This window comes from Passer montanus, unplaced genomic scaffold (assembly GCF_014805655.1).
Source record: "Passer montanus isolate IOZ18808 unplaced genomic scaffold, ASM1480565v1 scaffold11, whole genome shotgun sequence".
Lineage (NCBI taxonomy): Eukaryota > Metazoa > Chordata > Aves > Passeriformes > Passeridae > Passer > Passer montanus.
Genome location: NW_024357613.1, coordinates 13,795,498 through 13,813,429, shown reverse-complemented (window position 1 = coordinate 13,813,429; position 17,932 = coordinate 13,795,498). Strand labels below are relative to the sequence as shown.

Here is a 17,932-nt window from a genome sequence, read left to right as displayed (position 1 = left end):
AAGTTGTCACTCTGAACATTTTCCCCCTTCCTTCTTCCCCCAGCTTTATATGCTGAGCATGACACCATATGGTATAGAATGCTCCTTGGTCACTTGAGGTCAACTGTCCTGGCTGTGCTGCCTCCCAAACTTCTTGTGCACCCCCAGCATCCTCTCTGGTGCTATGGACTGAGAAGCAGAAAAGGCCTTGCTGTGCAAGCACTGCTCAGCAATAACAGAAACATCCCTGAGCTATCAATATTGTTTTCAGCATAAGTCCAAAACATAGTCCATATTGGCTACTGTGAAGAAAATTAACTCTATCTCAGCCAAAGCCAGCACAATCTCCTTCTGCCTAGCCCTGGCAAGGCAGCATGGGACATTTGATTACAGATTCCAGCCAGGGAGGGCAGAGGATTCTAAGGGCAAAAGAGCTAACATGAATCAATTTTCTACCATCCAGTTCGAAGGGTTTGCTATAAGAAATATGTTAGATATTTGTTTGGTCTGGCTGTGAGCACACAGTAAGGAAGAGTTTAAGAACAGCTGATCCTGCATTTGGGCAAGGGGACATTGCAGAATATCCTTGCTGGCTCTTCCATCCCATGAGAATCTCATGTTCTTCAACAAGTGCAAGGTGCAGCACCTGGGTCAGGGCAACTCCCAGTACCAGTAGAAGCTGGAGGATGGACAGATTAAGAGCAGCCCTGCCAAGAAAACTTGGGAGTGCTTGTGGGTGAGAATCTGGACATGAGCCAGCAATGTGCACTTGCAGCCCAGAAACCAGTTTTATTCTGGGCTGCATCACCAGGAGCAGGGGCAGCAGGGCAAGAAAGGGGATTCTATCCCTCTGCTCTGCTCTGCTCTGCTCTGCTCTGCTCTGCTCTGGAGAGATTCCATCTGGAGTCTCTGGGATCCCCAGCACAGGAAGAACATCAACCTGCTGGAGCAGGTTCAGAGGGGGGTCACCAAGGTGATTAGAGGGTACCTCTCCCATGAGGAAAGGCTGAGAGAATTTGGGTTATTCAGCCTGGAGAAGAGAAGGCTTTAGGGTGACCTAATTGCAGCCTTCCAATTCCTGAAGGGAGCTTCCAAGAAAGATGGAGATAAATATTTTACAAAGGCATGTAGTGATAGGACAAGGGGGAACAGTTTCAAACTAAGGGTAGGTTTAGACCAGATATTGGGAAGAAATTCTTTATTGTGAGGGTGGTGAGGCACTGGAACAGGTTGCCCAGAGAAGCTGTGGATGCCCCATCCCTGGAAGTGTACAAGACCAGGTTGGACGGAGCATTGAGCCACCTGGTCAAGTGAAAAATATCCCTGCCTATGGCAGGGGGGTTGTAATGAGATTATCTTTCAGGTCCCTTCCAACACAGGCCATTCCATGATTCGTTGACTATGATTTTCCCTGCTAAGGGGATCACATGGACTGACAGTTTTAGAGTTGTACACTGAGCACCCCCAGGTGTAGAAACAGATTATATAAAGGCCCTTTACTGCTTTACCTCTCCACCACCCTGCTGCACTCCAGTAGATTCCCAACAGCTGGCTGTGACCCCTGGGGGAAGCTGAGCTATCCAACAGCCATGCTAGCTACTTTCAGGGTTTGATGTGGTTTCTGCACACTCCCCAAACCACAGGGCTCATCAGTGGGGAAAAAACCCGGTCCACAGCAGGTCTGCAGCATCCTGAGGGAGGGAGACAAAATCTTTGCCACTTCTTTGGTAACACTTCCACAGACACAATGATTTCTTGTAAGGAAGCTAAAAATCCTGATGTGGTCTTTGTGACAGCAGACATCCTTTTGTGGATTATTGCCAAAACTCAGAGGCCTGTAAAGCAAGCTGGGAAGTGTCTGCTGGGGAAAGAAATCCCCCCTGCCTTCCATGAGAAGTTAATAAATATCAGAGAAAAAAATCTGAAGACATTATAATGGCTGTGTGGATTAACTTTCTCTTACAGCAGCAGTGCCAGATTATTTATTGGAAGTATATTTTTCCTCTTTGAGGTTTGTTTGAGGGCTTTTCCCTTAAAAATAGATAACCAAATGTTTATGAATGAAAGACACATTGGGGAAAAAAATCAACTTGACACATAATATTAAATTTCAGTGTCAAAACTCTTGGATTTAGCAAAGAAGGAAGAAAAGCATTTCAGGCAGGCATCCTGCTGCAAAAAGGAAGGACGCTGGAGATTAATGAGGAAATAAATGAAAATAATATATGAGGACTAAGTAAGGAGGAAGTTTAGGCCATAAGAGATTAATGAGGAACATACACTTGCTCTAGCTTTGCCACCAGCTGTATGAACTGAATTGTATTTTGTGATTTTCAAGGTAAATTGAAAGTGACTGAACAGCAAACTTTACAGAGAGTTTTCACTCATAGTCCTCCTGGGACTCTTCCCCTTGGAGGTGGGAAAGGCTACATGTGCTAACTCTGCAGTTTTTGACGATGAGCAGAGGAAGTCTCCCTACAGAAGGCTTTGTTAGCACATGCTTCCTTCTTTTGAGCACAAGACAACCAGTGAAAAGCCTTGGTTTTGCACAGAAGTCACTGAACTGCAGCTGAATAGGCCATAGTTAGGTTGCTCTTTAAATCATATAATTAAAAGCAGAAACAAAAGTCCTAAAAGGCATAATACAATCTTCATATTCTTACTGCCACGTCTGTGCATGCATATACAAATGCACTTGCTGTCAGAAAAATTTGCTATTTCGAAACAAATTTTGCCCACAACTTAAGATACATATTTAGACTACAAAAAGTCATAAGAATTAATATAATTATACTTTGGAAATCACATTTTTTATTTGTACATTGACTTTTTTAAAATACCATAAAAAGCATATTTTAAAATAACAAAATAAATTACAATAAAATTATCTGTTCTCTTTAAGATGTAATAAAATGTCTCAAATGAAGCTAAGACAGAGAAAACTGATTATTTAATTATTTTCAAATCCCCTGTTTCAGTACCAATTTTCTGCATCTTCTATCCCTTCTATTAATTTCCATTTCAGTGCTAACCTAAGCTATTTTCTGTCCCCATCTGCCTTCCGAGGTTTCGTCCCAGAGCCAAAAAGTGTTTTTCTGATTGAGCTCTTGACTTACCATCTCCAATCCTGACACCAGTGCTGCTCTCCATGGTATCTGAGACGCTCAGCTCTGCATCATGGCAGCCCACCACCATTTCCCTTGGTCTCTTTCCCTGCACACCAGGGCGTGTTCTTTTTTATTTCAAGTCCCTAACTGGGTGCAAAGATGGGAGGAGGTGTGTTTGAATTGCCCTGGTCACTACATCCAAAATCATGACAACCTGAGAGAAACATGACATGTCATGGGGGCAGCTGCTGGAGTGCTGTGTGGGCCACATGACACTGGAGTCTCTTGTATGTTCAGTATAGGAAAAGAGCCCAGGCAGGCTTGCCTGAAAACCCTGGCCAGCTCAGCTCCCATTATAAGCAGTGTAGGAAATCCCATACCCCGGATTCCCCTCAAGTAACACATTGTTTCTTCCTGCAGCTCCATCAAAACCCAGCTCTTCATTGTAAGAAGAAAATTGCCATAATCCAGATCTATTGAAAAAGGATTTCATAAATCACTTTTCCCCTGCTTCACGTCCAACAAATTAGGTGTACACCATGGCTACTGCACAGGTCAAGGCCAACTGTGTGGTGACCTGACCACACTCATTCCAAGCTCCTCTTGCCAGCATCCTGCAAGGGCTGTGGAAACTGAGGATGGATTCTGCCCTCAAAGCTCTGGGGTGATGGGAGTAAAGAACAAAGTAGCAGGTTCTACTTTCTATTGCAAGCCTTCTTCAAACGAACAGGGCACCAGCCACTGTGATTTTTGCTGTCATCTGTCCAAAGAAGAGAGCAGAAATTACATTAGCCTCCTGCTATGTAGGAAGTCTGAGCCATGAGCTGTCCCTGATCTTTGGGAAAGTCAGCTTGAACAAGAGAAGGACATTTTCTATAGTAGACTGGCCATATCTCTGATTATTGAAGCAGCTGCTTCCCCCAAAAAAAAATCAGTGGGGTTTTTGTTTAGATTTGCCAATTTTTGCTTTTGCTATGTTTAGGAAAAGCTGGATCCAAAATTATTGGTGCAAAGTAAATAGGTCTTAGCCTGACCTTTCCAAACAAGAATGTTTCTGTCTGTTGCACAGCTAAAATGAGCAATATTTGAAACACTTTTTCAAAAAAAGGTTATCCTTCTGATCTTTCTTGGCATGTTATTTAAACGATACCTATCAAATTATTTGTTTAGAAATCCATACGCCTTTCAGAAAGTAAATACAGTTCGTATTTGAATAATTTCTATATTTCACGCCAAGCTTTCATGAAAATGCCCACTAATGTTTATCAGAACACCAGAGGCATGAGCCAAACTTTTGGTAATGCACAGCATTAAACTTTGGGGTGGAAGAGGTGGATTATATATTTAAAAATAGCTCCTATTAGGCAGCTACGATAAGAGCTGCATGGAGGAGATTGCCCACAGGCTTCCACTTCTCCCAACTGGCAGCATGACACAGTGCAGGAGCCTGTCAGGGGGGCAGGACAGGGAGTTCCAGCCCTAAGTCTGAATTTCTTGCCTTTTGTGGGTTTAAGACCTGTGGGGACTCACCTGATTTGTGACAGATGTTTTACAGCTGAAATATAAACCCTGAAAAGAGGGAATGATGGTGGAAAACACAGACTACACCATGACCACAGTCCACGGCTCTTGTGGGAGCTGCCATAGTCACAGACTTACAGCTGAGTTTCAAATATTTTATTGAATTACATAAAGGACTGTTATTAGGCTTCCTTTTCCTTCAGCTCATTATATACAATGGTCTTCCATAACTAAACTTTATTTCTAGCAACTTTTGCCCATAAACGGCTCAAAATTTTCCAAACACTGCAGTTTGATATATTCAGGAGGCAATACACATTCATTGAAACTGTGTGTCCCAGGATAATGAGTCTCTTCAATCAGTTTAAGCCTGGGACATTGTAGATTTATGACAGTGAGTATTACAGGGATGTGGATTCACCAGTTGACTGATGCAGGCAATCCTGCAAAGTGATCAGTCTTTACGCGTTAAGGAAATTCCTTTACCCTCATGCATTTTTCTGGTGGTCAGCCTAAAAGAAAAAAAAAAAGTATCACCTTTATAGAAATAAAAATCAATAAGCCCAGTCAGGACACCCACTCATTTGGGGGAAGCTCAGTTTCAAGAAATTCCAATTGTGGGCTCAGTTTGTTCAGCAGGGTTGCTGGTTGTGGCTCTGCAGTCATTTAATGTCACTGCACACTACTCCACAGTTGTTTCGTTTCACCTCCTGAAGTAATTGAAATTCAAAATGGAGGGAAGAGAAATGCACCTGTGTCTGCATTGACTATAGAACTGATTTCAGGTCTCTGACAAAAAAGTATTGCATCGAGTACACAGCCTTTTAAGAGAACAACTGAGTTCAGTTATTCACGAAGGCAAGCTGAGATTATGACATGACAGACTTAGCAGATGAACAAATTTACAAAATTCCATAATGTTTCATCAAAATTGCCTCTTTGGGAACAATTTTTGCACATTATTTTCCATTTCTTAAAAAAAAAACCAAGAGCCTGCCTTAAGAAATAAGTTGACTTACTGTGAGACAGCTAAAGGAAAAAATAAGCTCATTCAAATCTCCACACAGAGAAGCTCTAAGGGACAGGACTTACACAGGGGTGTTTGCACAGGGCCTGGTACAATGGGTCCTAACCTGGTCATGCCCTTTGATTGTTACTGCAGAACAAACAGTCGACAACAAAGAAGTAACAAGTAATGCTCAGGTCAAGCTCAGCCACCAAATCTGCATTGTGTGCTCCCCACATGCCTCCTCAAGCACTGAGGCAGCTGCTATTGCTGCATGCAGAGACGGCCTAAAGCTAGAGGAAGAGTCTCTTGACTCCACAGCTTCTGCTCAGGTGTCTCATGCATTGGCTGGAATTTCATCAGATGCTTCCCGTCACTCATGGATGTTCCCACTGCTGTGGGAGGGCATTTCTGTGATGATGAGCACTCTATCCCACAGGGAGGACTGTCATGAAAATGTCTTGACACCAAAGGCGGAGCTTTTAGCAGTGAACAATATCTGCTGGGTACCTTTCTGCTATAGAGAATACCCTCTGAGCAGTCAAAGAGCAGAGTTTAAAGAGCACTTCCATGTGCATTGGTCAACAACATGCACCCATGACAACTAAAATGCAAGTGATGCAACAGATATCTGTGGAAAATATGTCTGCCCACAAAACTCCACAAAGCAAATATATCGTGTCCAGCGTTGAGCCAATATTGTGTGTGCATTTCTCAGAAAGACTGACAGTAGTTCCTACCACAATTGGAAGCTGTGTTTTCTCTCTTCTTAGTAGATAACCTTTGGGATAGCCAGCAGTGCAGCTCTGCAGAGTCTCTGCTGCCAAATGCATTGTCTTCATAAGAGCAACAGCAATAGCCTGATCCAAGGTGGATGCTGTAATCATCAGATACAGATATTCTCCCTGGGGCAGAGAATGGCACGTGGCAAGCTGTGTCTGTAAGACTCTGCTGACAGATCTGGGGCTGTCTGGGTCTAGGTTTGGAGGAAAACTGATTAATTTCAAGTTCTTGGAACTTCTGTGACTTAAATAACGGTATGAAGTATGGCATATGTAAAGAGCTATGACGGATGCAGCAAAGGAGATGCTGCTTCCAAAGCACCTAGCACACAGCACAAATGTCTCTGTGTGACCCCACAGGGGTCCATGACTTCAGCAAAAACAGGCAGGGATGGTTTTGCCATACTAGAAAATACAGCCTTAAATATTTGACATTATTAGTGACAGAGGGTTGGGAAGAAATGAAAAGCATGTCAGAAAGCTCCATCTACAGAAGATGCACTATTCAATTTTATAGTTTCATAAAAATGCAAAAGAACTGTTCACAGCTGGTGAGAAGGAAGCCCAAATTCTTGGTTTCGCTTCTGCCACTGGCTGACATTTATAGGATTTTACTTATAAACAGCACTTACATAAATCAGTCAAGTCATAGTTTACACCACTCTTGCAAAGCAGACCCCAATCATGTGTTTGTTGCTTCCCAAACAACAAAGACTGAGGTGAGGAGCAAGATATGCAAACTGTTCTTCAGTGGGTAAATTAACCCAAATCCAAGTGTCTGGATTTCAAAGTGTATAAACACCCTGCTGAAGCCCAAACAGTATAGTCAAGGAAGTATTTTATACTGAGGAAGAGCTTCTCTTACTAGTTTGCATGCTGACATTTTAATAAGTGCCCTGTAGTGTATTTCCCCCCTGATTTAACCATAACTGTTGTTTTACTAAATTTTGAATTAATTTAACTGTTATTCTGCACTTCTTGAGAAGTTCAAGTAACTGTATAAGGCTGTATGAATAATTTCCCTGTCATGAAGAACTGCCAGTGGACAGCTTGGCTTCAAATATTTCTGAAGAGCATTTCCCAAGATAGCCAGGACATGTGGTTGCACAGAGATATTCCACTCCTCTTGCTGAACCTCACCTAATGACCCATGCAGCACCCACCTTCCATCAGTGGCTCTCAAACACCAGAGACCAACAGAATTACTGACAGTCTGAAGAGAAGCGTGTGGGGCTGGTCCCTCCTTCTTCTGCAAGAATCAGGACGAGAAGGCAGAAGAAAAGTAAGCAGAGAACAGCAATGCAGAAGTGAAACTGTGAGAAACTACTCAAGGACAAAAGACTAAAAAGCAAAAGCACCATGGCTTTAACTTTTCCTCAAAGCATTAGTTAAATTAAGACTGGATGTGATTGCAGAAAGGTTTCCTTGCAATTATTGTTCCACATCAGAATGTACTGCGGGAACTTCCACAGATGTCTTGGATTGACAGAATAAGCCAAGAAAGGGAGACATGGTTAAAACGACAGCCATGCAGTTACTGCAGTCACGTGAATCCTCTTCAAGCACACATTTACTAAGGAACACATTTCCTGAGAGAAAACTATCACAGAGCCATGTACATTTCCCTCAGCAGTGCCTGTCTTCCTGCTCCAGGCACCCCTCACCACCTTCGTTCATGCTGCAGAGAGGTGACCACTTACACACACAGACAAGGATGAGCTGGACATCTCCAGAGGACATTCATTGTCTACTGTCTTTAGCTGTGACTTTAGAAGGCAGACTGTTCTACAACCCCGAAGGGAGGAACTCCAGAAAAGAGACCCTTTACATACAAGAGAGTTTCATTTTTTGAAACTGCTGGCTGTTCTGGATGTCTCCATTTTCAAGAAGAAAATATAACTAAGGAGAGTTGTTCACTCATAAAACATTTTCACCCCTAAGTTCAACAGAAGGAAAACTATGTTTAAGAACAATGTCCTCTTGAAAAACAGCAATTTATGCCCTCAAAGCCATTATGGGAATCTAAGGAATGTTTTCACCATGGAGAATATCCATGCTGTGCACCCAATATTTAGGTGTGTATTTAGGACATTTTTTTTTTTTCCCAAACAATGCAAAAAAGAAAATTTTCTGCAAAGTACTGTCACTGCATATCCTGGTGCAACAGTCACATGAAATAGCGAAATTTTGCATCCACAAAACACACTCTCTGGACAACCCAAGTCTATGTAAGTATGTAGGAGATGAGTCTGTTTATGATAGCTTATCAGGCTTTTGAACAGTGAATATTTCTTCTCTAATGTACAGATTTTGATTTTGTGCTCTCGATCCTTGTGCAGACTAGAGCGCCACTGCAGAGCTGCTTCTGACACACATCTGTAGATATTCAAGGCATTGCTGCAAAACTACACCAGCTCCAATGCAACAGCATATAGCTGTGCTTTACCTAAGTTCATAGAGCCACATGCACTGAATGTTACTAAAAAACATAAAAAAAAGGGAGGAGGTTGCTTGGTGGCAGTTTCAGGAAGGCATGACTAGATCCACACAGGCACTTGGGGAAAAGGTGCGTGCAACTTCTACAAAACTCTCTGCGGAGCTTTCACAGACAAGAGCAAACGGCCTCAAGTTGCATCAGGGGAGCTTTAGGTTGGATATTAGGAAGACATTCCTTCACCAAAAAAGTTGTCAAGCATTGGAACACGCTGGCCTAAGAAGCATGGTGGAGTGACCGTCTCTGGAGGTATTTAAAGATAAGCAGATGTAGTGCTTAGGGACATGATTTAGTGGTGGACATGGTAGTGATGGGTAAACAGCTGGACATGGTGATCTTGAAGGTCTTTCCAACCTAAATAATTCTATAAAAACTAGAAACTCAGTTTCATTCCTGACTGAAGAGGTTCCTGCGTACTTTATTTTATGGCAATAAAATAAATATGTGTTGCTGCAGCCAAGGAAAACCACAGACTGTAACTTATCTTGATAAGTGACAGCTTCTCTGATCTGACTTATTTTAGCAGAAGTTAAAGACTTGAGCTATTTCTCCTCTCCTACTGTAATCTATCAGCATGTCCTCCAGCTTTCCACAGTGTTGTTGTTCAGGTGATTTCCACTGTCCCACTTTGCTTTTGGCCTCCCTCCTCTTCAGTACTGACCGCTTCCTCCCTCCAGAAAATCACAGCATCCTAAAGTGAGCACTCAGTTGGCTGTGTCTGCATCACACTCCTTCTCAGTTTGGGAAAGAGGACTCACAACGCTCCACTCAACTAATAGTGCTTTCCAAAAAATCCCCTCCAAATTCAAGCAGAGAAATGGGAATTAACTTGCTCCAAAGTATAGGAGCATCCATCTGGACTTTGATTTTGAGATACAAGCAAAGGCATTTAGATCAAAATGATTTCCAATCCCCCAGTTTTCATCTGTGTCTTTGGGTAGCTGCCTTTGTCAAACTGCCTGAAATATTCCCTAACTGAGCAAGTTAACAGGAGGAAAGGGTAGGCCACGTGCCCCTCCTTTTTCTGGCAGTAACATGGGAGGAAATATGGTGCTGTATGGGCAGGGATGCTGAGTGCACCCCGCTCCTGACCAGGTGATTTCAAAAGAGGTACTATGCAGAAGGCACCCGGCATTCGGCAAGGGGGCTGCTCCTGGGCCTGGAAAAATGAGCAATCCCACCAGCTTGTTTGGTTGTTTTTTCTACAGAGGAATACAGGTTCACTCATCATTACAATAAGCATATTCACACTCCCACTGAGCCAGTTTGAGACTTCCAAGACCAGCACAGTATATGAATGAGCCTAGTAAGAGCTACATAGTGCAGACTCTTAGCCAGTATTTTTCAAATTTGGGTCAGTCTGAGGCACCATGGCTGAAAAAGTATTGCCACGAGCATTGCAAATTAATATTTCATATCCCCTTGAAGTGCTGTTTGAGGAAATTAGCCTTCATTACTGAGGCATCTCTCCTGTAAACATAAAAAACAGAAAATACCTCTGCTGACAAGGGCAGCATTGTAGGGCAGGGAAGAAGAGTAAACATTGAATCTGCAGGAAGAAGTGGAATGATTCAGCAGCTGCATCCATCAGGCATGTGCATCCCTTCTCCCCAGCAGTGCCCCAAGCCTCAGGACCTGCAGCACCCCAGCCCCTACAGCTGGCACCACCTTTATACCCAGGCAGCAGCACAGCATTGCCCCCCAGACCTACCAAAATGGCAAGGTGGAGACATCAGCCCCTACCAAATACACCTCAAGGACACCAGGACCCCGTCACTCCTGCCAGCATGGTGGTTTGTGGTGCACTGATCACGGCCATCACAAATGCCCTGTCCCCACACTGGGAGGGCGGTGAGGGCGTGGGGTTGCCATGGCACTGGTTCCTTTTCGTGTTTCAGACCATTTGCACAGCCCAACTGGTGCTGGAGTGTGTATTTTTGGCAGTGGCTGGGGAGGTTCCTCTGCAACTGAGTACAGCCAGCCAAACTCAGCTGGCACGAGGCAGGGCTTTTCAAAATGTTCTGTGCTCCAATCGGAAAGCAGCCGAATGCTACTCTTCTCAGAAAAGTGCTGCCCTTGTCCTCTTTTAATGAAAGCGAACTTGGTATTCAGTAGGAGCAGGCCAGAGCTATTTCAGACATGGAAGACAGCAGACACAAATCAATAGAAAAAAATAACTTCTTTTTATTTACAAAAAAATCCAAATATTGGATGCTGTAAACAAAATTCACAATCTGTTCCCTCTAGAGTCTGTTTTCCATCAGCTCTTTTTCTGTCTGTGACAAAGCCTATAGTCAAAATGTTCCAAAAGAGCAATCCAAGGAGCAGTTTGCTGCAACAGGATGCCTTGCAGAAGGCAACAGTTGTAAGGAAATTTGAGGGAAAGCAAATCTGCACAGACTCCTACAGACTGCAGGAGCCTGCAGTGCCTTTAGCCAAGATGTCTTGAAATTTGCAGGCTATTTTTTTTTTTTTTTTACTATTTATTTTGTTAGCAAACCACTATTACAACAGCAAAACAGTACACTGATTTTCTTTCTTGCAAGGGAAATTCTCTGCATAAAGAAAACCGTACAAAAGAATATACTCAGATAGGAGCTGAATATGCAAATACAATTTTTCCTTTTCTGTGCAGTTTTATCTATCACACTTTATTTTCTCAATTAAAAAAAGCGTCTTTTTTGAACCGGTAGGAGCTTTCAATGTGATGCAAACCAAGCATTTAGTAAGAGCTGTTTAAAGGATTACTCTGAAGGCCTTTGTGCAAGATAAAAAATATTTTAAGTGCAATACGAGAAACTAGAAAAATATCATCTTTTTGGTCTTCTAATTGCCCTTCTATTTTTAGGAGAAATGTTCTTGCATTTGAGAGGACAGCTACATCTAAGAAAAGAAAAGAAAAAAAAGAAGAAAAATCCCATTTAAAAGCTCTTGGTTGTTTCACGATCGTTACATTTAACCAAGTTTAGCGCCCTGTTGGTTAGCAGGAAATTCAGTGGTGGCACAAACAGTTTTACTGTAATCAGGTCAATGTCTTTAATCAGTTCAGCCTTTAAAAGGGGCACTGTCTTCTGCAGCACAAGCTCTAACCTTACAGCTGATTGGATGGGACAGATCAAGTCTACAAAGCAAGAACATGGTTATTAACTTTAAAAGTACCAGTGTGCTGAAGAGGAGGGAAAAAAAGAGTTAAAAAGAAGTCAGACTTTATGGAGGGAAAGGTGTGCAAACCACAGAAATAAACCAGCTTTGAAAAGGGGTTCTTATTTTACTCTTGGCCTGAACTCAGGCCTTCTTCCCACCTCTAACACCAGGCACATTTTAAGCCACCAGCCACAAATAAAACAAAGCTCCACCAGTTCCACCACTTCATCATTAACATATGCAAAACAGATCTGGAATACCTATATAATATATATAAAAACATATTATATATGTATCAAAATGCAAATGCCAAAAGGTGCAGTTTAGCTCAGAGTCCTGCTGTATGCACTACAAGGTAACTAGCTGCTGTCAATCAAAAAAAAAACCCCAACCCACAATTAGATTTGAGCTGAGAGGAAGTAATTCAAAACTTTCTTTCAAGCAATGGCAAAAATAAAGGGTCCTTCAAAGGAAAAACAGCACTGTATCATGTATTATCAGCATTCTGTGGTTGTGGCACAGCTATAGATTCTCAAACCCTTTTAAAGGGAGGATGAGTCATTTATTTGCCACAAATAGTTGTGGGAGAGAAGACATACCACATTACCAGCTGATCCTATTTCCCCAGCCCTCCGCTCGCTTCCGCTAGCAACCCAGGAGCAGCGGGCCAGGAGCACCCAGCCCGGAGCCTCCAGCGGGCTGCAGGGAACCTTGCTGGGACAAGAAGCAGCACCAAAGGAAGGGAAGGTGGGGACAAGGTCTGCACGTCAATGCTAGCAATGGCAATGGACCAGCTTTTAAGTTTCCTGAAGGACTCGCAGGGAAGGTGCTTCAGTAAACAAATCGGGTTCCTATTAAAGTGCCTGCAGAGTGAAAAGTACAAAGCGCGACAAAAATAGATGTACCTTACTCACTCCATAGGGAAAATACACTGCCAGGACACGAGCCCTCTCCCTGCCTCTGCCCTGACTCCAGCGCCAGACCGTGCCTGTGACCAGGCAGGGCACAGACGGATTTCCTTCAAAAGCCTGAATTCCCTTTTTTTTTCTCCTCCCTCAGAAAGAAAAAGCAAACTATCAGAGTCAAGTGTCACTTAGTCATTAGGTTTTCAAAGCACAACAAAGAATTTAACACCTTCAGAGATGGCACTGAAGTGAAAACAGCAGCAGAGGAGGTTGGTTTTCTTCCCCCCTGCTGGTCTTTCGGGAGAGGAAATGAAAGTGAATAGCTATTGTTCCAATGTAAAGTGATTCCATTTAAATAAAGTACAGTACTAAAATTGTAAATGCAGTGTGACAACCAGATCAAAGATGTTTAATATTTGCATAAAAATATATATATATATATAATATATATATAAAATATAATTTTCAGCAATCGTGCAACACTCTTAAAAAGGGTTCATTTCACATTTGCTAAATTCTAGTGGTCCTGGAATGCATAATGCATTCTATTAAAAATACTCCTTTAAATATTAACAATTAGTGTTCAAATTACCAACTAATACAATATTCTTTAGCTGTCAGGGGGTTTAAATAAACCTATCTTTGATCCACGTTCACTGAAATTACACATCATGGAGGTATGCAGTCACAACATTAGTGGGTTAAATGTCAAAATGGCATTACAGTACAAAACGGTTAAAAAAATCAGCTAGTCATATGTTTCTCCATCTGTGGAATTATTATGGCTCACAAGCAACCCAATGAATTACTGTAATCCTTGTTCTTGCAACCAAAGACATTATCTGAATCCCACCTTAATCCTGACTGGTTCATTTACTCCAAATTTCTCAGGTGTGGGTTAAAATTTCACTGCAAGGTGCCCACTGTCCTATGACATCCTGTTGCAAACTGGAAAACAAGTAGTACTTTATTTAAACATTCCTTAATTGCTACATTTTCCTAGACCACATTAATATATATTGTGTGTGTATATATATAGATATACACCAATAACATGTACATATATACACACACAAACATATATACACACATACACACACGTACCTAGGATAATAGCACACCGACAAAACATTAACTCTATACAGGTATTTGCCAAGAAAAAAAAATAGGGCATTTCCTCCACCACTTATTCACAAGCTTATGGGTTGGTTTGCTTTTTTTTTTTTTATCCTTGTGTCCCTGATAAAACAAAATGCATGGTTAAACCACAAAACTATATTTTTTTTTCTCACTTCAAATTTTATGAAGGCATCAGGCACTTTTGATTACTATTGGTGTGTACAAATATAGGAACATCTCCTTTTACATATATATATATATTTATATATATATACTCTACTGTATCTTCTTTGCTTGGATAACTTTTTTGTGAAATCTTTGGTCCTTAAGTATCTACTTCTTGCCACAGCTGGTTTTCCAGCATTCTCACATTTTTAAAATGTGAGGCATGCACACAGCTGGAAATAATGGACTTTGTCATCGTACGTGATTCTGTTTCTATAACTGTACCAATCCACTACTGTTCATTTGGAGCAAGCTGTTTCTGGTAAAGCATTCTAGTCAAGCAAGCTATACATTCTACATGGTCAATCCATAGACGGCACTTGCTGCAAGCCCCAAATGCAGTAATTCCAATATACAACTTTATTCAGCTTATCTCTGCTTTATGCCTCTAACTTTTAACTCCTGAATATATAAAGAACTGTTTTTTGTGAAGTTTTTTCTTTTGTTGTTTTTTTTGTGTGTTTTGTTTCTTTCTTATTCTCCCTTTTGCAGATCCCATTCTAGAGTAAGAATAAAAATAAAAGAAAATAAGGCTTTCCCACCTTCTCTATGCCAAAGCTATGGGAGCAGATATTGCCAACCCATATTGTCATCAAGCATTCCTCCCTCACTTATTTCAGGGGAAGCTGGTTGCTTTTAATGACAGCCCTCTTGTGCTCTGGGGTAGGATCCAATTATTTTGGGGTTCTTTCTTGATCATGCTCCCATTAATTATTAGAAGAATCACAAGCTTGTCCCAAGCTTGAAAACTAGAGCAGATCATCATTGCACAAAACACCCCACTTCAGAGGGACCCGTCGCCCCTTCCTGCATCTTAGAGAAAGTTCTCTCCACGGGGTCTACTAATTTCAGTTCTTAATTACAGGGCAGCCAAGTAGAGTATGTGTGCTGCTGGCAAGGGAACACCGTCTGAACCTGGGCAATATAGTAATTGCTGAAGTTGGCATCTGCTACGTATGGGGCTGGCTGGTAATAGCAGGTGACATTGGCCACGTTGGGGATGATATTTTGCTCGGCTAGGACCCGGATGGCCAGCATGGTGATCAGATTCAGAGTCTGTCTCCTCTCATGTCCCATCAGGCACACTGTGCTCTCATTCACCACACCGTGAAGGGTCATGAGATAGTCATACTTGCGGTCTTCTAATCCCACAAAGTGGTTCTGCAAGTAGGACTCCAGCTTTCTCTGCTGTTCGCCAATGTCTGAGAAGTCAATGAAAAACCTCGAACACATGTATCTCTGCAGGGATTTAATCTCAGATTCAGAGGCTGCCCTAAAGCCCCTTACCAAAAGGTTGCAGTACTTCAGAAGACCACCTCCTCGGATTTCTTCTGGGTTTCTGGTGGCAATTATCTTGTTGCAGAGGTGATCAAAGGCTTCCTGGAAATCCCCATAAACGCTCTCGCCAATGATAGTTGGGTGAAAAGTTTCAGTCATCGGATTCTCTGAGCACTCATAAAAAAGCAGCAGGGAGTCCAGCTTGATTTGAAAGGAATCGACACTGAATTCAAACTGCCGCCTCAGAGAGTCCACGAATTTCAGCTCCACATTTTTGCCACTGTTGTTGGACAGGGAGATAAGACTCCACCGGTCTGAATCATTGCATACTTTTACCATTTTCTGCACATAAGCCTCCTATAATCAGAAAGACAAAATGAGCAAATCAAGACAAAGATCCAAGAAATTTCTCCATCACTGTGTCTGCTCACCCCTCCCAAGCCCCCCAAGCCCCTCCCCCCCCGTATTCGCATTTCATAAAAGATTTCATGGAGCCTGCAGATACAAACCACAGAGTAAGTGCTTAATGTGAGAGCTCCAAATGCTGTCACTGCAAGGGTATGACAGGGGAGAGTGCTCTGCTGGGACTGTGTCACGCAAGGGAAGCATATAGCAACACCACTTTGTTCAGTCACTTCTAAATACACCTACAGACTAAGTCCATGGCACATCTGCCAAATATGGCTGCACCCATATGCAGAAGGTCACTACTACAATCTGAAAAGAAATCTTATTTATTGGTTTTCACTTCTTTCTCTCTACTTCCCAAAGAACAAGTTAGCAAGTGTTCATTCCCCTCAATCCTGCCAGTGCAGGTTCCATAAATCAGTCGCATATTAAAAAAAAAAAAATCCCCCTAAAAATCTGGAAGGATTTGGATTCAGCCTAACCAACTCAAGCGAAGTGTCTTCTAGAGGAGGGAATATGCCTCCCCACTGGGGCACTTAGCACAGCTGGAAGCATGCCTTGCAGACGGGGTTTCCTTGTTGCAGATGTTAAATCCATCTACGCTCCCCGTGCACCCGGGAAGCGGAGCCGGCACGCCGAGCTGCAGCCGAGCCGGGCTGGGAGAGAGGTGTGCAGCGCCTGGCACACGCCCCAGGTAAAACAACGCTCCCAGCAAATCAACCGGGAGGGAGAAAGAGCTAATTGATCCTGAAGAGCCCCGGTCAGGGCGCTTCACTGTAAACTCCTCCTCGGTTTTAAGCGTGGGGTGAATAAATCGCTCGGGGTTCCCGTGGGTCGCGGAGGTGTGGGGGGAGCTGCGTCCCTGAGCGCACCACTCCATCCCCAGGGGGAAGGTGCCCACTCCCGGCAGGCAGGCGCGCACACCTGCCCGCTCCGGGCGCCTGGGCACAGGGCAGGTTTACCTTGAGTGTGAGAGGCGTGATCTTCTCCTTATTCACCCCCTCGGGTAAGAAATCCAAGAGGCAGTCCAAGACCACGTCCTTCACAGTCTGAAATTCGGCTTCTCCTTTCAGGTCGGCGCAGAAGATGAGGTCCAAGTCCTTGTAGCCCAGGCCGCTGTCCTGGTGGAGGACGTGGCTGGCGGCCGAGCCGTTCAGCCGCACGTCCCGCAGGCCGATGCCCTTCTCTTCCAGCCGGCTCCGCACCACCTTGACGATCTGGCGAGGCTGCATGGCCAGTGTGGGGAAGTTACCGCGGCCGTGGATGGGGATGGTTTCGCTGAGGATGCGGTCCAGACGCTGCACTTGCTCCCAGCTCAGCACGTTGCAGTGCGCGCTCTCGCCGCCGTCCGCGGAACTCCCGCCGGCCTTCTCATCGTCTGCCATGGCGAGCGGCCGCCGCCTCCCCGGGCTGGATCCAGGCACCGCTCCGGCTCCCCGCCGGCCCCCCGGGGCCTCTCTCTCTCCGCGCCTGGCAAAAGAGGAGGAAAAGCCAGCGGTCAGCAGCTGCGCGCACCCGGCGCTCGGGCTCCGCTCCCCTGCGGCCGTCCCTTTCAGTGGGGAAGCGGGGGGACACACCTACTGATTAGATTAAAAAATAAATAAATAAAATGGGGAGTGGGAGAAGAAGAAGCCCCCCGGAGCCAGGTGGTGCTGCAGGATAAGGGAAGGTGCCCGACCTGCAGCGCCGCTGTTTGCGCCGCTCTCCGCGCTCCCGCCGGGGCAGAGGCCGCCCCGCGCCGACGGAGAGGCCGCCCCGCACCGCCCAAGAGGCCGCCCCGCTCGCTGCCGCCGCAGGCTGCCGCCGTCTCCGGAGCTTTCGTAGTTCTGGCCGGGAAAGGTCCCCAGTAGTTTTTATACGGGGTTTCTCCGCGCTTCCGGGGCTCCGAGTCACGGCGCCCGCGTCCCGCCCCCTCTATCTGCATGGCCGGCCTCGGCGGTGCCCCCGGCCCGCCCACACCCCGC

At 44.2% G+C, this 17,932-nt stretch overlaps 1 protein-coding gene across 2 annotated transcripts in view; it reads right to left on the bottom strand.

Moving 5' to 3' along the window:
* Positions 1–11,351: 11,351 nt before the first annotated feature.
* The window catches only part of TENT5A (terminal nucleotidyltransferase 5A), a 7,004-nt gene continuing 423 nt past the window's right edge, over positions 11,352–17,932 (bottom strand). Inside the window, exons 1-3 of one of the 2 annotated variants that reach the window (XM_039728342.1) lie at positions 17,647–17,861; positions 16,931–17,438; positions 11,352–15,917 (exon numbers count right to left, since the gene is read on the bottom strand). In XM_039728342.1, coding sequence (XP_039584276.1) covers positions 15,138–15,917; positions 16,931–17,353 — 1,203 coding nt within the window. In that variant the 5' untranslated portion in view covers positions 17,354–17,438; positions 17,647–17,861 and the 3' untranslated portion in view covers positions 11,352–15,137. Of the gene's footprint in view, positions 15,918–16,930; positions 17,439–17,646; positions 17,862–17,932 lie in introns of those variants that run through there. The other variant, XM_039728331.1, reaches the window with a different exon arrangement.